A 24,819-nucleotide genomic window follows, 5' to 3' on the forward strand; every position below is an offset into this window, starting at 1 on the left:
TTTCTTTTCATATGCTGTTTTTATTCTGAAATACATTTCGTTAACTACTATGCAATTCTGCCAAGTTATAATATAATAAGTTCAATCTGGGTGGTAGGTGGTAACCCTTTCAAAAGTTATCGAAGCCGTCTTGAATGTTCAAGCTTCAAGCAATTCAAATAAATCTTGTGTTGAAATTACCAAAGTCATGTCATGCTCAAAGTTTAACTTCAAATTGTGCTATACTAAGGACGAAACGCCTTTATACTATCTATACAGGGCCTCAATTAGAGGTTAAAATCGTAAATATGTTTTTTCTATATTGTTTTCACGAGTCACGATTAGATTTTTAAGACATAATTGATTCCGGTAACTTAAATAGTTTAAAGAAATTAACAATTTTGTTGTATTGATCATTTTAAGACAACATAATAATTGACTGACAAAGGAAGACAGTTTTTATTAATAAAAACATTTTGAGAGTATTTTCGGAATCACCAAATGTATAACTAAATATAAAATTTTCTGTATTTTACTTTTATTACCTATTAGTATATATTTTTTTGCATATTAGTTCTATCATACTTATACTTTATAATAGAGATTCATAAACAAGTGAACAGAATAAGGATATGGCCTGTGTTTGGGGAGCAAGTGCGTGCCGTTAATATGGTACCTAGGTTGTATTATAGGTATGTTAAAATGTACACATTAAAAGATTCTCAAAAACATCTTGAATATGTCTCGAACACGAATAAGCTAGGCACTGTAACCTGCCTTCAAAAGTATCGTTTCAATCTTATATTCTTATTTAATTTAATAGTGTAATATTGAACTAATCGTGTGATATCGTGGGGGGACGGATATATTAAAAATTTGTTAGTTTCATAAGTAGGTACTCAATCAAATTCAAAATGAACACCATTTTTTTCACTATGCCAAATCATTAAGTATTATTTTCACTCTTATGACTCTTATGATAAGAAAATACAGAAGCCAAGAAATTCTAAAAATAAACACAGTTTTGTTGTTCAATCTGCGCCTTAAGTATTTCGTTTAAGTGGAATAAGTTAGATAATATAGTTTTTTTTTTTTAAATGAATACTAATTTATTCTCAACTATTAAATTATATATACATTTAAATATCAGATTAAAAAATAAAATTTAAGTACCTATTTCACGGATTAAACATTTTGTTTTTTTAAACTGTAATAAAAACTAAATAGTTTCATTAACTAAAAAGTTAAAATACTAAAGTTTGGAAAGCACAAACACAGCATACAAATGTGAAATGTTAGATGTCTTAATTACAATGAGTTTCGTGATTATTTTGGATTGCTTTCTACGTTCAACCAAAAGCACACTTTCAGTAGATACATCCATTGTTTAACAATATTATTAATTTATCCAAGCCCTACTACAAGTATTTACATAATACATAATTGTTTATAAATAAGAAGATATAGTATAATATTATTCTATGAAGATTATAAAATAAAGTGTGGTTTAGAGGTTATAATAAAAGGTTTTTGTTGTATTCAATTAGTAATCTACATATTTTTATTTTTAATAAAAATAACTATCTAAAATTAGGTATACATAATACATAAATTACCTATAAATTATAATTTATAATTTATAACATTTATACTAACCAATCAGTAAAAATATTATGTCTGTGGTAGCCTGCACATTAATGTAATCTGTATCTTCCAATAATAAATACTCTATGCGTACAGGTACAGTACAAAATTATCTTCCCAGTTGTCCTATTGTAGTACAGCAAGCGTTTTGTTACATACCTACTACAATAAGCGTAACATATTCACCTAGAGTAAATCAGAAAAATATACCTATTGACTATTGTATACCTAATTTATCACACCCAGTGCTTGATTTGGGGAGGGGGCGTGGGGGGACGAGTCCCCCTTCTTCTAAAATTTTTTTTTAGCGTACCCCTTCTATTTATTTGAAACGGAACGCTGCGAACGCAATATTCACTATAGTGAATAATATGTAAATCATCAGTTTTTCTGCTGCAAAATATATCCATAAACTATATCAATAATATTTGTCCATTTGAATCGACTATGAAAAAAAAAAAGATTGTTAAATTGCTAAGAAATTGTATTATGCCCACCTAAATATAAGCATATATCAGCTGTGATTATGCCACAGATAATAGATACATTTTAAGGATTATATTTTTATAAATTGTAATATAAATTATAAATTATAATGTCATTGGATGATGTGATAAGTGATAACTCGTCTTATTTCCAATAGAGAATAATTATTAATACCGCTAACATATTATAATAGATTAATACCATGGTTCATGTGCTTGGGAAAACGACGTTTATAGATAATAAAAGTTGATATGAATAGACATCGTGATTGCAGGCCGGTGAAAAAATCAATTATCACTCTTTTGTCATTTTTAAGTTTTAAAGTATTTTGATTCGTCAATTGTCGTCAAAAAAATTCATACCAGCTTACCAGAAATTCCGATGAAGTAAACTGTCCTAAAAGAACTTCTAAAAATGAAGATAGTTCATATGTAAGCTTGTGGACCTTATTTAATAATTAATACGTAGGTAGTTTGTTTTTTTTTTTTGCAGAATAAAATTAATTAAAATAATGTTAAAAAAAAATAAGGAATAAACAAGTGTTTTTTTTCTATTGAAATATTTTTGTATAGTACATGTATAGTAATGTGATAGTTAATTTTGTGTAGAACGCTCATTCATCAAACATCCTCTGAGTCCCCCTTCTGTTTTTTTCCAAATCAAGCACTGATAACACTAAATGAAAATCAACATAATATTAAATATTCAATAATCAAAGTTAATTATAAAATATCATTAGTATTTACAGTTTACACATACACCCTAATAAAATTAATCACCCACCTAAAATTGTTAAAACAAATATGTTTCTGGACTGTGCACTGATATAAGTTTTTGTTATTTTACCACCTAATAGGAACAAACATTTTATTCACATCACGTATTTTTTTAATTACCCATGATTACCGCGTATTTTTATTTATTTGTATATATATAGCTTGCACCATTTATGTTACCTGTAGATAAATACATAATATTATATAAGTATAAATATTGGATATATATTATTTATAATACCATATATTATTTGCTTTAATATATGATGTATTATTATTTGGGTAACAGAATTGGTTCATTCCGGAATACGATTTTATCAATTTAAAGATTTTAAGAGAATATAAAGAGGAATGTATTGGTTTTAGTTCAACTATGATGTTTCGCGTTTATATACCTATATTTTACTGTGAACACTTACTTGGGCATTATTCAATGAAATAGATTCAGTTTTAGGTTTATTCCAATTGGAAATCTAGTATAGTTGGTACTTAAGAAGAGGTAATTTTTCAATTTTCCTAGCAGTTCTCGTTAAACGAAAGAAAAAACTGCAACTGACAACCGTAGTCTAAGCATTATCAAAGAACTCTCAAAAACACAGTTTTTATATCGACTTTTACTTCAAATCCTTTTTTTTTTTTTTAAATTCGACGATTTATTTTTTATTATTTGCTTTCAAATATATAGCGATACTATACTTCTACCCTCGTGCTGGCGACCGAGTATCCGGTCTACGTATCCTGTCCGGCATTTTATAATTTAATTTGTGTATAGTGAGAGTCTGAATTAATTTTTTGTTCAGTTGAGGGAAAATATATTTCCATATGGAAGGGGGCTATGGTGTAACTTTAATATGTATGCATAAAATATAGGTATAATATTAAAGTGAACGTATTAAAAAAATCCCACTTCAATAAAAAAAGGTATACCTACATATTACATATTTCCATAGTACTTATACCATCATGTAAATCTTTACAATAAATGTGTATATTTTCAATTCTGCCAACGATACAGTTCATCAACTCAACATGTAAATAGCATGTTAATGATTAGTCAATAATACATTTTTTTTTTTGACAGATCGTATTGGAGTACGGAACCAAATTCAACTTTGGGATTCTTGGTAATGGACAATATAACAGCACTTGACGAGGGTGTATATAAATGTGAGATCACGTATACTAAAGTACACGAAGGTTGCAACATCGTTCAGTTTATAAACCTAACAACATACAGTAAGTCTGAATAATATAAAATCGATTCATTTATTCTATTAAAATAATAGTTTTTAAATATACTTAGAACCTAACAAAATCTTAAATCTTATTAATAATTTTTTTGATAAAGTTGTTGTATTATTAAATTATCCAATAAATGTTTTAGATATTAAACCATCTTAATCGTTATCATAAAAAAACTGTTTTACTTTAATGACAATGTATAAAATGATTGTGTACTTAAAATACTATAATATAATATGAAGTGTACAACAGTTTGTTCGTGACATGTGTCATGTGTGTTTTAAAAAATAAAAAAATAAATATGTTTATTTTAAACGTTTATTAGCAATTAATTTTATGATTAATGATATGTTTAACGAATAATACAAAACTATAAATGGTAAATACGGTGTTTAAACTTATATGCACTTATTGTCGTTTAGTATAGAGAAATTACATTTATTTTATAAAATATAAATTGTAATAAAATAAATTATATATCAATAACATAGGTAATCTAACCTGTATAGACCATATATCTATAAACTATATAGTATACAATTAAAATTATTTTACTATTAGGCTTTTTTAGCTGTTTTTTAGATGTTGTATAGAAAATTTCAAACAGTTGAAATTTGTAATATGTTTAAAATTTAAAAATGAATGGGTTACCAAACTATTTTGCACCAAATTGTATTTTAATTTTTTAGCATTTTTTATTTATTGAATATAATTTTCAAAATATTTAAAATATTTTTGATCTATTTATAGATATATTGATCCAATATTATTTTATATTCGGGTCAAAAAAAGCTTGTTGAATATAAGGTTCATACGTTTTTAATAAATTAAAACATTAAAAAAAAAATAGAAATCATCATCCTATTTTAGCTTTTGTAATATCATTTAAGAAGTAATAATAGAAGACTTTTAAAACACTTCATTTTTCTTTAAATTATCATTTTCTGTTATTAGTCAAATTTTCATTATATTTAGATTTTATATTTGAGTTAGTTTAAATTTGAGATTTAATCTTAAAGCTTGACAATTTAATACAAGATCCTACATAAGTTGTCCTTTTATCAGTTTAAAAGAACTTTGCATTAAATTCTTAATTCTTTACGTTTGTACTTAAAATTTGGCTTAATTGGGATTTTAAACAATGAATAACAAGTTGAAAATTACTAATTTATGTAATTTAACAATTTTATTCGTGGAACCATTTACGTATATTATTACATTTTACTTTACTCCATGACCTGATGGTGTTTTCAAAATATTTAAATTAATTTTAAGTTATTTAATATTTATAAAATATTGCTAATAGTAACATAAATTACATTAATATCAATATAAATATAAAATCAACCTATTAATATATGATTACACCCTCTAACTTTGAGACTTTCTCCACATAGATTGATTGAAATGTCTCTATCGTCTAAGTAATTATTATAGATGGTAAAGTAAAATCCTAAAATCCAATAAATCAAATATGTAGGTACAGATTGTTTTTAGTAGTGACTCGTACCAAAGAAGTTTTTCGAAAGAGATTTTCGAACGTATAGGGTCCTTAGAAGGTGAATGTGTGTGTTTTCACTTTAGTTTGTCCGCTTTTATTTCAATAAGAGAAGAGCAAAGGAATACTTCACTTTATGAATTATTTTTTGTGTCAGTAATATCGGATAAAAGTTGTTCAAACTGTTCAATGGTATAAATAATTGGTTTTGGTTTACTGAAATGGTTTAATATAAAAATGAATGGTTTTAATATCCGTACTTGAGTTTTAAAAAAAAATACATGTAACACACTATCGTTTGATTAAAAAACTTGAAAACAAATTATCTTTATAATTAATGATTAACATATTTTTTTAATTAGTAAATATTAATAAATAATAATCAATTTTATTCTTATTAAGGTAGATATAGTATATAGTATTAATTTGAGTAGTTTTAACATTTTATTTTAACCCGAACAAATGTAATTATATCATCATGATTAAAAATGGCATACAGTTTTCCAAATCAACCATACAAATTGTGCGCAGTTTAATGAAAACGAAAGTAAATAAATATATCGAATTATAAACATGTGTATGAATTGAATATAATATTTAATGAGATTCTATACATATACTAAGCATTATTATATAAACTAATTAATTACGTTTTAAATTACGTGGGTCTAGAATGAAAAGGTTCTAAATCGTTTTTATGAAATTGTTCAGGAGAGTAATTTTAAGGGTTGAGTTCAAATATTTTACTCTTTGTAAAAATGTTTTTTATTCTTTGAGTTTTCAAGCATAAAGCAGCTTGTATAGTTTAGTTCACAAAGCTATAATAATAATTTTCTGTATTAGTCAGTACGAACATTAATAAAATACAAATTATAAATTGTCAAGTATGAAAAAGTTTTGGAATTAGAACCTATTCATCCAAAAATAAAAATTATTTAATTAGAACTTTTTCCTTTTTATTTATTATTTGTACTATTGTTAGCTGAATCCTTTTCAGAATAATGCTTTCTCAGTGCTGCCAACCTTCTAACACCGAACAATGTAATGAATGTGAAACATCGAAATCTATATCTCGAACGTAAAATGCTGTTGAAATTTATTAATCTACCTTGTGTACTATTTTAAACTAATATAATTAAGTTGAAAAGGAAGACACTTCGTACTGTATCTATATTATTATCATATAAAATTATATTATTGGTAGTGATTAATTGAAATAGAACATTTTCATACTAACGTATTGTTATTAATTTGCTTCCATTATACGAGCGTTTTAAATTTGATTTCATGAAACCATCAATAATTATCGTATAACCGTGAATATAACCAGCTTAAAATATGCGCCTTTGTATTCCAAAACCATTTCTATTAAAAAATGAACTTTAGAAAAAATGCAATAAATTTAGAACCTTTTCATTATAGAACCATGATTATTAATATCATACATACTAACTTTTATTATTTCTGTTTATAGCTGACCCTGAATCAATCAGTGTTGGTACATTTGCTGAACTCGGTGATCTTTCAGCTCATAATTACATAGATCCTACATCAGATTTTTACGATGACAAAAATAGCGATCCAAAATTTGGTATTATGAAAAAGTTAACATCTGGAGCAATCGTGGGTCCAGTGGATGAAGGAAATAAAATACGTCTGGTATGTCGTGCAGGCCGCGCCAGGCCTATACCCCAAGTCACGTGGTGGCAACATAGTCGTGGTCCAATTTATGATACTGATTTAGGTAATATATTTTAATCCAACACTTGGAAAAATAATCAAATTCCATTCATTTTTCATTAAAATGATAATGTATTTGACCAACATATCTTCTCGTTTATAACAATGTCTTAGAATTGGGTATAAATTCTTGATATTTCCAGTTGATTATCAATACCGCAAAGTGGATTCCGATATGTCCGATGACGTTTTCTCGTACTCAGGATTATGGGTTGCACAAAGCATTCTTACCGTTATTGGGAAAAGAGGTGCAAACGGCAGATATGAATGTAGAGTAAAAACTGCGACTGATTCATCACCAATTCTAACATCCAATGTCGAAGTCACTGTAAACGGTAAGTACATTAGATTTAAGATAAAAAGTAAATCTATTATAAATTATAATATAATTTAGTATTCTCTAGACGACTTTGAAAATAAATATCTTTTACATACATTTTTTAGTAAGTCCTTACTCTGTTGAAATGTCCACGTCATCATCAGGCACCGCTGTAACTAAGGTTTCTAAAGTCGACGATCGTTATAAGCCTCAAAATAGCGAGCATGATAGAAATTCCGGAGCAGTGGTTTATGCTGAAACTACAGAAGGCCAACCGTTAGTAATTCGGTGCGCGGCCCGTGGAGCCCGTCCTCAAGCGAACGTGACATGGTATTATTATTATAAGGATCAAGAAAATGATGACGACAATGATTACGGAAGTGGAATAAAAAATGAACAAAATGTTCATGCACCCCCCGTTCAATCGTCGAAGCACGGCGCACCCGTTATGTTAGGAAACAGTCAGCAAAACGGGGGTTCTACAGCTAGGTCTCCCAGCGATTACTTGATTTCGGAACAGCGACGTATGGAAGGTGGAGCAGAAATCATAGGCCCCGTAGAAATAGCACAGCATACCGAATATCAGGTAAGAAACAATACAAAATAAAAAAAATAAAATCAATTAATACAACTTTTATTTTATATTTTCTTCAATATCGAAAGGAAATCACCAAAATGTACCTTAATATACTAATGATAATACTAACTGTGGGATTTATTCTACAGGCTGATGGCACCCGAGACACGCACAGCCAATTATCAATGTCTCAACTTCATCGCCAACAAGACGGTTCCATACTGCGGTGTGACGCATTCAATAATGTCGGTTCATCGCCGAATCAACCTCTTACTGTAAACATGACAATTCGAGTAAAATGTCAGTAAATTTAACAGAACTATTTGTCTGATTCGGTGGTTTTTAAAAACGTTTAAACAATTCAATTTCTGTTTTCAGATGTACCAACTGCCTGGGTAGTGCCCATTACTGACGGTGAAAATTCTGGTGCGATTGTAGAGGACGAAATAAAAAATGAAATAGGTCAACAGCGTAAAGGAGGAGTTGATAGTAGCAATATTGTCAACCCGATTGTAACCGACGCTTCTAAAGATACATACGATGGATTGCACTATCAATCAATTTTATATACTGTGGTGGTAAACGAAACTAAGGAATTGAGGCTCCATTGTGCATACCATGCCAATCCAGATAAGCTCCGAACACCTGTTAAATGGTGAATATTTATTTATTTAAAATACAACATCCCATGTAGGGTAAAAATACAGTTTGCTAATTACTTTAATACAATATGGTACTTTTATAGGTATCGGGATGGCATTGAGTTACAACTAATTGACGAGGAAGAACCTTCTTCACCAAATCATGGATCATCAGCATCGTCTTATGCAGCAGTAACACCAGCTACTGGTACTGGTACGCTATCAGGATCGTCGAACGGGGCCAATAATAGATTTCACATGAATCCTATGGGAAATCCGGCAAAATATGCTCGAGTTAAAGGATTGGTCAATGGAAATGGAGGCATTCATGGAGATGGAAATGGTGAAGACGCAACGGTGTTAGTGGTTAGGAGGTTAACACGTTACGACTCGGGTCGTTATGAATGTCGGGTCAGGAATTCAGTCGGGGCAGCCAATTCTACAAATTTCGCAAACGTCCGTGTTCAGTGTACGTATAACAGTATATTAACATTAAATACCAGTAATTACTTTTAAGTCTTAAGTAAAACAAAACAAAATTAAATAAATATTGAAATGTTTTAATTTGTCATATTTATTACAGATACACCTAAGGTAAAATTGCACGTTATCCTAGACGATTTACTCGAAGAAAATCAAACTGCGTCAACAGCGAGTAGCAGTATCAACAATAATATGGTTGGATCAAATCCAGTTGTATTAGAATCGGAACATCGCAACGTTACACTTCGATGTGCCGTACAATTAGAACAAGATCAGCAAAACATTGAAGACACCAACAACGACCCATCTTTGAATTTAACATCTGTTCATTGGTATTGGAATGGCGTACAAATGCAGTTGCCCAACTGCACTAGATCACCGGACAGTAGTGATGTTTTTGTAGAGGAAGAAGACGAAGACAATGATTTCGATACTGAAAATAATGATAATGATAATAATGCCATGACTTTGAACTATGACACCAGTGAACCACACGGAGAAGGAGAATATGACTCATATGCTGTTGATAATGATACAAGGAGACGTAATAAAAAGCAAAGAAAAGTGGTGTGCACCGATAGAGAACTTATTTTGGTTAATGTGACGAAAAATATACATGGAAATTATTCATGTCGAGCACGGAACGCTGCTGGTCTCCTTACTCCGATGTCGGATCAGACACCTCTTATTGTATATTGTAAGCTTGCTTAAATTTTTATTCAACACTTAAACATTTATTTACATTACAAAAAAAAAAGGTTCCTTCTCAAAAATCCAACTAATTTTATCATGTAGTAGAATCTTGACATAAACTTGACAGTTAACATTAACTATGTACATCGAATTCATAAAATTACTGATTATATTTTAGTAGAAAGAATGTTGTAGCTTAATAAAAATATAGAAATAATAAACGATTATTTATACATAATTGTCGCTTAAATAAATGGGTCTAATTTTGAATGAAAAACATTAATTACGTCGAAATATAATGTTAAAAAATAATAAATGACAAGAATATATTATATCTTAATTGCAATCACATAATAAATAATTAATTTCTTATCTTAACCGGTAATATATTATAACTTGTTGAGTAGATGCTCAAATTGTAATATTCATATGACATTTTATTTAAATTGATTGAATAAATACATTTTTTTAAATTGTTCAGTTGCTCCGGGACCGGTGACATTGGAGTTCACCCCGCGACGAGTCATAAAAGGAAGGAATGTTACTTTGCGATGCAATGCTCAATTTCTTGGTCGGCCTCAACATCCTACTCGTTACTCATGGTTTCGCGATGGACATCCATTTTATCATCAAAATCAAGGACTAATAAATCCTAACATAAATTCTGGAACTGGAATTAGTCCTGGCACCAACGGAAATACTGGTGGAGGGAATTTCAACCCCGAATGGTTCGTCGATCATGTCTCATTGGAAACTCGCGCTAATTTCACCTGCTCTGCTTACAACGAAGGCGGGGTCACATATTCCGAGCCTGTATACATCGAGGTTTTTGGTAAGATAATTAAAATATTTATTAAATTCAATCAGCCGAAAATAAAAATACATTACCAATACAATAAACATTTCTATTATTTGTAGCTCCTCCAAATTACATTACTGGACCTCCACAATATTTAGGGGTGGCTTATAATGCAACACATGTAAATGCATCGTGCACAGTTGAATGTTATCCTCATTGTTCTGTGAACTGGTTACGCCGAGGTGTCCTCATCGATCCAATGAACAGTCCAATGGACAAAGAAAGGTAAAATGTCCTGCATTTTATATTTAATGTATGATTAAAAATAATATTTGTTCTTACTTACAATATATAAATATATTGTGTGGTGAGTGCTTACTTAGGATTCAAACCTTTATTTCTATTTAAAGAACCTTTAAACTAGGTAAATACCATTTTTTTTTTTGACTGAATGATAATTGTTACAGATATTCAATACTGACGGAATATTTACCTGCGGAACGGTTGAAAAACGATTTTGAAGCGGTGCGCAGCACGTTGATATGGCGCATGGATAACTGGCCAGGCGGTCGAGGTTTGGATCCTATAACAGACTCTACGGAATACAGTTGCCGGAGCAGTGGTAATGAAGTTGGACCGCCCGTGTCAGAATCGATAATGAATTTCTCTGTTGAATGTAAGCCAGATATTTTACATATCACACATGATAATAAACAATTTAAATCTCTATTCTTATATGTTGTAGATCCTCCTGGTAACATGACTGTTTCCAAAACGGTCGTGCACGTCAGTGAAGGTAATATACCGGAAAAAGTGTTTTGCCACGCCGAGGGCCGACCCCAGCCCAGTTTCGAGTGGCGTTACATTGCCAGTACGAACAACTGGAATGTGCCAGGAAACTCGTCTCAGTCGACTCAATCGTCTTCCCAGCAAAGGCTCTCATCGATCGCCAGCGCTGGCAACAGTGGTGTCGGTGGAGGCTCTGGAAGTGGTGGTGGCCAAATTAACAATCAACAGTTGGTGTTAAACTCAGCTGTGGGTAGACAACAAGCTGGTTACTATGCCTGCGTGGCTCGCAACACACACGGAAACGGAACTGCATACACTTATTTGGACGTCATGTGTGAGTGAAATCATTTAAGGATGTCACAACTATCAAAATAATAAAATAATGAAATGTAAAACTAACAACCAGAGGCACAATCAAAGACAAAATGTATGGAGAACTTAGACACTCAGTCCTGACTTAAATTATATACGAAATAACAAATAATAATATTAATAAATTAATGTATTAATTTACATTAATAATTTATTACTACCAAATGTAAAGGAAAATATTTCTTGAAAAAAAATTGTCCCTTGTTCTCCCTAATTGCATACAACACTGACAAGTTATAAGTACATCGTACATACTATAAATTTATTGTCATTAATTATTGTGACATCCAAAAATTTTCTTAGACTGACATCATCTGTAATCGCTAACATTATCGATTTTACATCTTTTAGACTTCTTAACCGGTGTAAGCTGCAAACATTTTCCTAGTGTTTCAGTAATTTGTTGGAAATTATCCCAAAATCCACCACTGTTGTTATTTCAACTTCGAAATTAATCAGCTTAGATATTATTGATAGAATCACTGTAAACGATACGTCAGTAAATGTGCTCAAATCTTATTTTGAAAATTTGAATTTGTTGTTATACTAATATTTAATATTTAAATATACATTATTTGTATGACATTATATTTCAAATTAAACATAATAACTAATTAATTAAATCTTATTAAATATATTTATCGTTATTTTCAATGGCTATATGGAGTTTATCTTATTGATAATAGATCATATTCATGAAAACAATAAGCATATGTTTCACAAATTTGGTCATTATTCAGTTATGTATATATGAATGAATATTAAACTGTAATAATTCGGTATTAACATTTTTAATTAATTCCTTAATAATTTATTTTTGATAAACAATAATGATAAGATTTAAAATTGTTGGTAACCTGTTATCTTCTTGCAATGATGACTTGTATTCATAAATAAAATGTTATTAAATATTGTTGACATCTGTCGAATTGATAACTTTCTCGTACTGCTTCTAAATTGAATATGAGAATTGTATTTTTATAGATAAGCCTAGCTGTCAACTTAGGATGCTAACCGTGGACCAATTTAAACAAGAGTCCTCTGCTAGTTCCACTGATCAATCTTCCGAATTAGAGGAATTTTTGTCTTCATCTTCTGGTGAAAAGAGAATACTGGTGTGTACAGCTACTGCAAATCCAGGTCAAGTACAATACACGTGGACCATAAGAAACTCGGGTCGCCAGAACGATTCATCGACATCTTTGACATCTGACTCTCCTGCTACTGAGAGGATCATCACCGTATCGATTGGATCATCGGGCAACAGTGGATCGAATGAAGTGGATAATATCGGAAGTTATAACAGGAGCATACTAATATTACAAGATAGACTGGAAGTGAGTAACAACGAAGATGATGAAGGAAGAGGTAGCGACAATATACCTAACAACGGAGCATCAGAAGGAGTCAGGACATATGTGTGTACTGTAAACAACACTGTTGGATGGGACCAGTGTAGCATTCAAGTTCAAGGTAATAAACACATCTGTTGATGATTTTGAATTATGAGGAATATTAATTAATAATTAATGTAACTAATCAGATGCAAATCTAAATTATAATACAACATAACTATAGATATAGAATAAAACATATGATACTTAAAAATAAAAATAGTTAACAAGTGATGCAATTAACTACAGAACTTTAAAATTTAAATCAACATCATAGCAAAAAGCTATAAATTCCCTTTAATAAATCCCTTTCTAGAAGTATTACAAAATATATATTATTTTATTTAAAAATAATCCATTTATTCAATTTATTACCCAGGGTGAAACTTTTAAATGCATTTGTGGTGAAAGGAGGGTAGGTAATCAATTGAGTTGGACACAAGTTAGGTAAGACATAATATATATATCTCAATGTGGCTTTGATTAGCAAGGATGGATAAATTTTATATTTTCCTTATAGGGTAATAAGTTATAATCATGTAGAGAATAAGAGACCCTTATATAATAAGCAACAACTTTTAGGAATTTTCGTTGAATCCTTTCTGCTACTACTAAATCTATGGATAATTTAAGGTATTAAAGAATAGATTCGTACTCAGAATGGGTTGGACTAAGGAGCAACAGATCATTTAGTATGTAGTTTTGAGGAAATTTGAAAACCTAGGTCTCAGGAAAAATTAGAAGTTTTTGGAATACCATTGATGGTAGGTATAATCGACAATTGGTCATTGGATGGGTAATACAAAAGTAAGACATTTAAAACATTTAGAGTTATTGAGTGACACCACTCCCAGGGCTTCACCCCACTATACCGGTGTACCAATAAGCCACGATCATAGGTCTGATTGGAAAAGAAGAGCATCACTTGTTTAATGAATACGCATAAATAGTGTCATGGTATAGCTATTCTATACATTTTAACGCATTTAACAATATTTATGAAATGTTATCTGCACCTGTCTTTTAAAATATAGACTGCATATTATGTATTTATAGTAATATATTATATATTTCTTTTTTTTACTAGCTGTCAGGGAAAGTAAGTGACTATATGTCGATAAAATCATTAGAGAACATTAATAGTAGAACATAATTATAATTTAGAAATTTTCATTATTTTATATATTTATATATTATTATTGTTTACTTCGAAAATGTTCAATTTATTAATTTGTACGCATATAATAATAGGTGACGCTCCGTGGTGGAAACAGTTGTTGGCGACCATAGGTTTGGGTGGGTTGCCAGTGATGGTAGTCTTAGTGGCTTTGGTTGTGATTTTGCTACTTATTGTCATCATCGTCATTGTTATCCTGTTGCTGTTTGTTTGTAAGAATCGTTACATTAAACCAGGCAACGGAGTGTCGGGAGGACGTCAGAAATGTAAGTGTTCTATTTTTATTTTCTATTAAAATATGTATACAATAATAATATAAGTTATTATAACATTGTTATAATTTGATAAACGGGTAACAAAATACTTTGAGAACTACAGCATGTGAACATATCAAAAAGGTATACCAACTGTGGATGTAGTGATATAATCATTATAGTGTTAGTATTATATTAGTGCGTATTGTTCTGTCTGTATTATTATTTTATGTAGTAGACTATGTACCTATTTGTGTTTTTTTTTTATTTAGTAGGTATAGCTTTTATTGTGTGATCCGTTTTTGTTTTTAATATTTAGATGTTAAACAAAAATACCCTTCATTGACGGCGTATAGGGTACCAGTCGTTTGGCGCCGGCACCGAGGCCGTGGCTTGCTATTAAACATATCGAAAGTGCGACAAAAGTGAGTATTGTATAGTTACGGGCACTGGCGTTGACTATTATTATTGGTACGCGCGCTAGCACTCAAATGCACTTTTCTCATAATTATTCTTTTTCCTCTTTCGGGACGTATATGATGTCGGTGGTGGTTGAATACCTAATATTGTTACCTACATTTTTTTCATATTTTTTCTTACATTTTTTACCTTTACGGCGGCTATTGTTGTTTTGCTCTTCTTATTTACTGCTAAAACTTACGTGCTTGGAGACATCGTTACTATACTTTATATTATACTGTTGTATACACTATACACGCTACAAAAGACTGCTGGTTGCTTAAACCTTGCTAAAAGTTATACGATAACACAACCTTGTCGAGCGGTCTTGTAACGAATACTATTGTAGTCCCGAAGGCAGTGCCACGTCGTCGATTTCTGGTGCCAACCCCGCGAATGCTCAGCAGTGTACAGATCAGTCGGCTGCGAATGTCCCGGGCAACCCTAAGCCCCCACCCGGATACGGCGACGATCACTCAGAATCGTTTTCCAGCCAGCGGACCTCATCCGCCGCGAGCGTCGTCGGCAAGTGGCCTCTCAAGCCGGGCGTGTTGGTGCATTCGAAACAGCAGTTGCACAAGTCGTTGTCGACTATTCACTCCCAATCGGCGATGACCGACACGGCGGACAGCGGAAGCGGGCCCGCTGACAGAATCGTTTCCGACGAGGGCGATAAACACAAGTCGAAAAAAAACCACTCGGGTAAAGGAAAACCGGCGGCCGAGTGCATTATATTGGCCAACGAGACGCAGTCTGCGCGCGCGGCTCGTATACGTCGCATGATGATTGGATCCAATAATAATTTGGTGCCAAAAAAACCATCACCCACGTCACCTCCTCCCGCACCTCCTGTCCGCCAGAGTTCGGACAACGGCGCGTCCGGCGCGGACAGATATCATTCCGTAACAGGTAGAAATACGACCGCGTAATAATGCGCGGCGCCTAAAATCGTACTCGAAATATCAATAAATAATATAATATATTGCACGGGACCAGTAACGATAAACTGCCTACAACTTATCTTTAAGGAAATCACGTTCTGTCTAATTAATATATTGTATAAATTCAATTACAAAATCTTACGGTGACCCATCGCTACAATACAACTATACCCGAGAGACATAACAATGACACAAGTACAATTTTATAGAAAACGAGACTTATTATTTCAACACTATATTTAAAAAAAATGTATTCTGCCTTTTTATGTTTCTGATGATCAACACCGTCCTTTTGAAAATATTTTCTTACATGCGAAGTCCGTTTTGTAATTCTATTGGTTGTTGGAATTAAACCAATAAAGACACAATACAAATACTATTAACTGTATCAGCTAGCCAAAAAAAAATCACACACAATTTAGAAAGTAAACTTGTTAAAGGCAGAAAATTTACATTTTTGTTTTTTATTTTTTTCTGAAATGTTGGAAAAATGGACTTTGAAGTTATGTCTTTTAGTTATAAATGTTATAGATGCTTGTGTTTCAGTGTGTTTACGATAAGTTTTATAGTGTGTTGTATGTTGTATTTAAAACGTAGATGTAGTTATTATATTGTGTGTGATGTTATTTTGTTTTCTTTTTAATGATCGATACAAGCTATTTACAATATTATATATTATACATAAATATATTCACCGACAACAAGCACGCAAGTATTATGTAGAGTAATCGTAAACGTTTACCTAATATTAAAATCAACTTGTTCAATCAAGATCTATGGGTCTGTGGGTAACACAGTATCAAACTCTTTGTACACTTAAGGTATAGGAAACTGCTGAGGATGGATATGCATCAAGCAGTGTTGCAAAAAAAAAAATATACTTTTAGTAGATACTTTTGTATTAAAGTCACTACCAAAATACTCTTTTTATTTGCAATCAAAATACTCCTCATAATATACAAAAAAAAAATTTTAATTTCAATTCATACAATCAAGTGTAATATTGTTATATAATTTTTATAAATAAATCATAGTTAAATTTTATCACTTATAACTATGATTTGTTCGAAATGATTATTTATAAGTAATCATGACATACAATATACAGAATAATATAATATAAGTACATTAATAAACAAACAATTCATTTATATTTTTTCGTTTCTGAAACAAAAACAAAAATTACACACAACTCATTTTATACGTATCCAAATGAAATTTAATTTTGCGATTCAAAACATTACTGATAACAAAAATACACGACGAAACATTCGATAATGAAATAAAAATGTAAGCTTTCATAACACAAATCAATATCCAAAACAATATCCAATACCATTATATCAGAATAGTATAAATTCAAAGTATTTAAATGCGAATATTATGCTATTACTTAAAATGTTGTAACATTCAATCACCTTTGACCCTTTAATATATTTATACTCACACATATACATGTATTAGACGATAAACACACACTATAGGTATAATTGACAAACATATTATGATATACTTACACATGTGACAATTTTGTGTCTGTCCATATTATTATATAATATTAAAATTACACACATGCAGTTAGCTTGATATTCTTCACCAACACTAGTGAACTCAGGGAAACACATTCATAAGTCATAACCTTCAAATAATTTGGTAAAACGGTGTAGTACACCTACTAATTAAAATGTATCAATAATGTTTTAAGCATTAAGCCAAAAGTTTTTTTTTAATTGATCAACAAAAAAAATCCGTTGCAACAGTGCAAAAATCCTCAGCTACGGCAAACAATATGTCCGCGAGGAATAGAAACCCAGCCCTCGATAATGATACTTATATAATAATACCGTTATGATCAGGTTCCTCTCGATAACTTGAAAATGAATCGATTTCTTCACATTACTGCATAATACTGTCCAAGGGATGTTAGAGGCATTTGGGATATCTGAAAAATATGCAATCGTCTTTAAATATTTATTTTCAATTCATTCTATGTTTAGATTCGCGAGGCGGAGCCGGTCAGCAGCAGGACAACGAATCTAATTTGGGGGCTACGGGTGACTCGAAAGCCGCGTTCTACGAGAACTTACCGTTCCACGGAATGCGACCACCTCCGAATCAGGTTAGTCATCGATTTCCTCGTCAGGACTTACCACCGTATAACTGTAACATAATAATACTACATATATTTTTATTGCGTGTTATTTTATTTTATAATATCAGAACATTAGCTCACAGAGAAAGCATGCACTTATTTTTTTTGTAGTTTTTGCTTTGTTTTTATTTGTTTTGTTTTTGTTTTTTGTTTTGTTTCGTGTACGCGTTGTCGTTTATGATTTGTCCCCCGCCAATCATCCTGTTCGCCGATTTAAAACAGTCACCCGCGCGTCAACCACGTCTAAGCAATGGTAACGGTAACACGGTCGGCCGCACTAACTGCAAGCCGCCGCTCCCACTGCCGCCTGCAGACCCATCGCCGCCACCGCCGCCGTCGTCGTCGTTGATCCACCGGTCGCCAAACGGCGGATACGTGTCGCTGTTGCGCCAGGCCACCGCCCCGAAATCGGGCGACGTCGCAGGTCGTCCGGCGGCCGCCGTTCGGTTCAACTCGTTGCAGAGACCGAACCGCGGCGCGGCGACCGCGTGGCAGCGACGCGATCGACAGTTCCGGTCGATGAGAACCGTCGGCACCGGCAGCACCGACAAACAGGTCGCCGAGTTGCCGACCGGACGTCCGACCGTCGGCGGTGACCGTCCAGACGACAACGGCAACGGCGGTGTGGGCGCCGACCAGACGAAAACGTCGCCGGCGGCCGGGGACCGCAAGGATGGACGGAAAGACGCGTTCTCCGCGGCGACGTTCCCCAAACCGGCGCCCAGGACGCGCGTGCCGTCTGCATCGGTGGCGCCGCCGTCGTTGGCCCGCCGTGACACCTACGAGAACCTGCAGCAGTTGTTGAACGGTGACGGTAACGTGGTCGGCAACAATAAGGTACGTACAGATGGACCGCGTCAATCGCTATATATGTTGTAGTCGCGTCCACTCCTCCCTACACCCCCTCAACAACGCCCTTATCAACCGCGTCCGTTTGTTATATTAGAACAATATACTTAGTCGTATTTTTATTTTTATTTTTTATCTTATACAATGCTTGCGAAATTACTAACATACCATATATTTACTAACAACGCGATTGGGTGTGTGTGTGTGTGCGTATGTGTGTGTGCGTGCGTGCGTGTATGTGTGTGTGATTAACAGCTAACAGGAGTCGGGATAGGAGCTCGGAGCTTGGACGAGTTTTACCGTATGCAAATACAGCAACAACACCAACTGTTGTACCACCGTGTGACTGCGGACGACACGGCCGAGGCAGCTCTCACCGCTGGGTACTCAACCGTCGGCGGCGGCGTCGTTCACCATCGTCAGCAACAACAACAGCAGCACCAACTGCAGCATCAACAACAGTCCATTGAAATGACCCAGTTCGAGGTGACCGGCTCCAGTCGGGAAGACGCGTACCAAAAATCTCTGAAGCACCAACAGAAAAACGCTGTCGGCCGGTACAACGAAGACAACGACTGCGACGACCGAGGTGACGGAGTTGGCGGCGACGCCGACAAGATCAAATCAATGAACGCCGGCGGGACCATGGGAAGACGTCGTCGTGGGAGCCAGCAAGTCTTGGACGGCGTCGGTGGAGGACCTTTGGCCGATCACTACTACGGCGGCAACATCGGCGGCAGCACTCAACACCTGCAACAGTACCACCACCATCACCAGCAACAGCAACAGCACGGCAACAGAAGACGTAGCAACGTGGCCCCCAACGGCGCCGACGGACCACCCGTACAGTCAGCCGCCATCAACAATTATAACACCGTGGCCGCCAACAGCAATTACAACACCGTGTCTGGCGTCGGCTACTACGCCGCAGACGTGTACGCTAGCATGGGCACGCGACAACAACAGTCGAAACGGCAATCGCAGCAACAGCAACAGCAACGGCCGTACTGCGGTGTCGGCACCGCGTCCGCGGGCAACGTTTCCGACGAACAATCGCTGACGGCCAAGCGTTCTTGGCGCCGCCAACAGAACCGCCGACGCCGGGTTGGCGTTGTGGGAGGTGTGGTGGCCGTCGAACCGGACGACGACGCGGAACAGCCGCAACCCCTGGACGCGACTGATTACGCGGCGGATGCCGAAGCCGACGACCCACCATCACCGACGCCACCCCAACCGCTTGCGGACAGATATCGAAACGTCACGGCGGCCGCTGAGTTGGATCACCATCACCGACCCCGGCAAAAAAACGACGCGCGCAACAACCCGCCGGGCGGCGGACCGACCGCAGCCGCGACGCCGGCGGCCGCGGCGCAGCACCAAGCGAACGGCGGTGGCGCCAACAAAAACATGGTGAAGTTCCACGACGTGGGCCGCGAAATCGACGTGTAGACGACACCATCGACCGTCGTTACGACTCTGTACACGTATCTCATGTCATACTATTTTAATGACACATATATTGTCATAATAATATATTGATATACAATGATATCATATTGTTAGGCACGTTTTATTTTATATTTTATATTGTTATGTTTTTCGTCGGTTTAAAACCGTATCTGCGGTATACACGTCCACAAATACAGTATACAAATATTGTGTTCTCTTGCTGTACCTCTACCTATATTACCTATGTGAGATTGTTGTGCGTGCATCGACTCTCGTCCCGCTAACTCGTCACTGCCACCCCGGCGGCGAGCCTGTCGGCGTGGAACACCATGGCAGCAATCCAGCATTCTGTTCACCTCTGTGTACCTATATTTGTTTTACTAACATAATAATATTATTTCACTAACTCGAGTCGTAACACTATACAATAATACTCGTCAATCGTGTGCATTTGTATCACAACCGTCCTCGCGCGCTCAAGTATATATAGGTACGTACGCTTATGCCCCATCCCCTCCCCCCGTGCTGAACCATAACCATAATAGTGTTACATAACCAGCGGTGCGACCCACTCGCCTCCCGTGCCCACACTAACACCCTATACAGGAATGCAATAGCCTGTGCACGTCCAGTGCAAGTCCGTATAAATTATTATTTTTTAGGCATTACATATATAGGTACATATACAATGATATTATAATAACGTGTGTCGTGTATCGTATATTTTTAGCCCTACAAACCGCCGGCGGCCAGCGCTTACGCGGAAGGCGGCGACATGGAGTACGCCGACGTGGACTACCGTAACATGTATTACGGGCCGATCAATTACAAACAATCGTCTTGAGACTCTCACCCCATCTCGTCGCCGTCCCAGTCCTCGTCCTCTAAGTCCTCGAGCGCGCCTCCTCGTCGATACGGTTCATAATAATATGATACAATGTTATGACGTTTGGGTGATAAGACGCATCGCCTCCGTTTTCTATCGCAGGATACCGCGGTGTGCAGCTGACATTGTTATAATATTATAATGACACATATACCTTTATTCGCCTACGATTTTATTGATTAAAGACAATTCTTCTTCTGTATAAAACCTTATAATTCGGTACTTACCGTTAACGCTCGTCTTGTTTGTAAAGTACTTAAATATCATTGTTCTCGCGCAAAATATCGATTCAAGTTCACAGCTCTCCAAAAGTTCGAAATTAATTTTCACACTGTCACTCCCTCTCTCTCTCACACACACACACACACACACACACACACACACACACACACACACACACACACACACACACACACACACACATACACACGCGTCACACACTTACACAGACACAACTGTTAACAAACATATTTCAACTGATTATTAATACATATAATATTATTTAATATACAATACTCGGACACACGTCCTGTAAAATACTTATTATGCGTGATGACGATCTTAAATATTATATAAACCAATACATTTAATCTACACAACACGCGTAGAGAGAGTTCGACGATGGCCCAGAAAATAATTTTTTTTTAATGGTTAATCTTCCGCTTACAAGTACTTTAAAATTACTTGCAACGTCTGAAAATGTGTTGTCTCGCGCACCCCGGCGGGAAACCCAACTGAATTATTATATAGTAGAACTATTTTCCGTTTTCGTCTGTGACTTCTATTTAAAAACCGTCAAATTATTACCAAACACACATTGACAATCTATACACTAGCTATTCTGTTACTGTATATAGGCGTACCTATACCTGTAAACGACATATTAATATTGTTATATATATTTCGAATTTCGATCATCGATCATCATACTATTACCTACTAATTTATGATATTGTCTATTGTCGATGTATTTCATATCTTTTTGTATAAAATATTTTAACGTTACCTATATAATATTATGATCTATCGCTTTTATTTACAGTTATACGATTATATTGTTCGTTTATAAATTATTAACAGCGTAAAAAAATGTTACGTACCTACGTGCCATTTATTATTATTATTATATTATTATTATTATTATTATTATCGTGTTGTTGTTATAATTTTTAGTCAATGCCACCGTTATATGACTAATGTCATAATAAGTAACGACGTGCATGTTTCTTTTCTTTACATCTGAAAAAAATATATAAATGTTGGTTTGACATTCATAATCGTCGTCGTTTCTTGAAGTCTGCCGAGAAGCCAAATGCCTCCCAACTAAGTGTTTAAATGTTTATGTATCATTAAAAATTTATTATTATGAATTATAATAGTATTTTAGTAACAAATTATCGTAGTGATAGTCTTAGTATAATAATAATAATAATAATAATATATATAAATCGATATTGTAGATGTCTATGTTTTAACAGACGGTTTTCGAATAGTTTGATAAGTCGAATACACGAATAATAATATTATATAAAGTAATAATAATTATAATTAAATTATATGATCATGTTTTATACACATCACACACGAAGACCGTCTGTCGTTAGTAGAAATTAAATTAAATTATACTAGATTATATGGTAAATTATTATGTATCCAAACCTATTATAATTGTCTTTGTGCACCCACTTGAGTGTGTGAATATATATGTATGTGCAAATTGTAAAATGTATTATGTGTTAAATAGTAGAGACTGCTGGTTACCACCACCGTGGCGACGGTATATTATTATTAATTTTGTTGACAATCAATTAAAACGTATGTTAACTTATTTTTTATCGAAGTTTATGCCCATATAAATATATATTATATATATATATTTATATATAAATATATACACACATAGTATATTTTATTTATTTATCCCTAATATACCCATATTATAATGATTCTATCGTGTTGTTACAATATTATAATGATCGATGCCTCTTATAGGCGTTGGTAACGATTATTGATCCCTCGTATGGTTTCTATGTACCCATATCTATAGGGTGTACCGTCTATAATATATTATAGTATAGAGGTGTTGCACGTCCATCTGTCGTTATCATTTATCTGTCTATATACCCCTATATATTGTAATTATTATAATTTTAACTTCTATTTACAACGTATGGTATCAAAAAAATATGATATAATATTATATATTTTGTATTATCGTAATTGATAAATTTTCCCTTCGGACTAACAAAATAACCTAGTTTTATTTGTTAATTATTGTTGTACTATTGTATTTGTTTTTATTATTTACGTTTCTAAGTTTACACCTGTAATTTTACTATCATACAATTAAAATTATTATTATTATCATTATTATTATTATTTTGCATTTTTACATTAACACGCGGCATTTACGATTATTAATATATGTTCTTATTATATTCGTATTGCGGTAATTGAAGGGTGGTGGAACCTCCGCCGTTTGTATTCTAGTCATTATTTACTAAATATATAATTATTATATCCTGTGTATCCCCCAAAGGCATTGACGCTTGCGACAAAACGACTTGAAGTGTTTTACATTATATATATATAGATCATAATTGTAATAATTTTAAGTAGTATATCTATACATTTAAAAGTTTTGTTTAGTTTAGAATTGTTATCATAAAAACATTTTTTTTTTTTTATAATATATGTATAATGTATATAATAATATTATTGGTTATGACGATAATAATTGTTGTTTCGATGATAATAAAAGTGTGAGAGAAAGAAATAGTAGTGTTTGAACTATATTATACTTAATCATCGTCACCGGCTTACCTGTATCTCTAATACCAACATGGTGTACACACTATAATATTAGTATGTGACACTGACAATATAATTTGTTCTTCAAAAACAAACAAAAATCGTAAAGGCTATATTATATTATTATATATACCGTCAACGAATTAGATATACTTACTTTCTCACTGTCACTGTGACGATTGCCATGAAAGTACTAGACACATTATATAGTGTTGAAATCAGATAATTTTCTTAGAGGGTGCTCACTTTATTTTCATTTCCTGTAATATCACATATAATTATTTATCTTATACAAATTAATTCAAATTGATTTCAAATCAATACAATCGATTGCCTCTTCAATGAATTTCTGAGGCGGGTCTTCTCCATCGCAATACTTACATACTTGCTTGTATACATCAATATCCTA

The 24,819-nt window shown here is 33.6% G+C and overlaps 1 protein-coding gene across 5 annotated transcripts in view; it reads left to right on the forward strand.

Moving 5' to 3' along the window:
* LOC111030824 overlaps positions 1-23,446 on the forward strand; it is a 59,129-nt gene extending 35,683 nt beyond the window's left edge. Inside the window, exons 3-22 of one of the 5 annotated variants that reach the window (XM_022310520.1) lie at positions 3,967-4,121; positions 7,100-7,369; positions 7,509-7,700; positions 7,810-8,270; positions 8,411-8,561; positions 8,640-8,916; positions 9,007-9,371; positions 9,486-10,082; positions 10,560-10,910; positions 10,997-11,162; positions 11,345-11,553; positions 11,623-12,000; positions 13,023-13,511; positions 14,520-14,531; positions 14,684-14,875; positions 15,183-15,288; positions 15,672-16,231; positions 18,261-18,382; positions 18,638-19,252; positions 21,444-23,446. In XM_022310520.1, coding sequence (XP_022166212.1) covers positions 3,967-4,121; positions 7,100-7,369; positions 7,509-7,700; positions 7,810-8,270; positions 8,411-8,561; positions 8,640-8,916; positions 9,007-9,371; positions 9,486-10,082; positions 10,560-10,910; positions 10,997-11,162; positions 11,345-11,553; positions 11,623-12,000; positions 13,023-13,511; positions 14,520-14,531; positions 14,684-14,875; positions 15,183-15,288; positions 15,672-16,231; positions 18,261-18,382; positions 18,638-19,252; positions 21,444-21,557 — 5,782 coding nt within the window. In that variant the 3' untranslated portion in view covers positions 21,558-23,446. Of the gene's footprint in view, positions 1-3,966; positions 4,122-7,099; positions 7,370-7,508; positions 7,701-7,809; positions 8,271-8,410; positions 8,562-8,639; positions 8,917-9,006; positions 9,372-9,485; positions 10,083-10,559; positions 10,911-10,996; positions 11,163-11,344; positions 11,554-11,622; positions 12,001-13,022; positions 13,512-14,519; positions 14,532-14,683; positions 14,876-15,182; positions 15,289-15,671; positions 16,232-18,260; positions 18,383-18,637; positions 19,253-19,519 lie in introns of all 5 variants that reach the window. The other 4 variants (XM_022310516.1, XM_022310517.1, XM_022310518.1 and 1 more) reach the window with 4 other exon arrangements.
* Positions 23,447-24,819: the final 1,373 nt, after the last annotated feature.

Source organism: Myzus persicae, unplaced genomic scaffold (genome assembly GCF_001856785.1).
Source record: "Myzus persicae strain clone G006 unplaced genomic scaffold, MPER_G0061.0, whole genome shotgun sequence".
Taxonomy (NCBI): Eukaryota; Metazoa; Arthropoda; class Insecta; order Hemiptera; family Aphididae; genus Myzus; species Myzus persicae.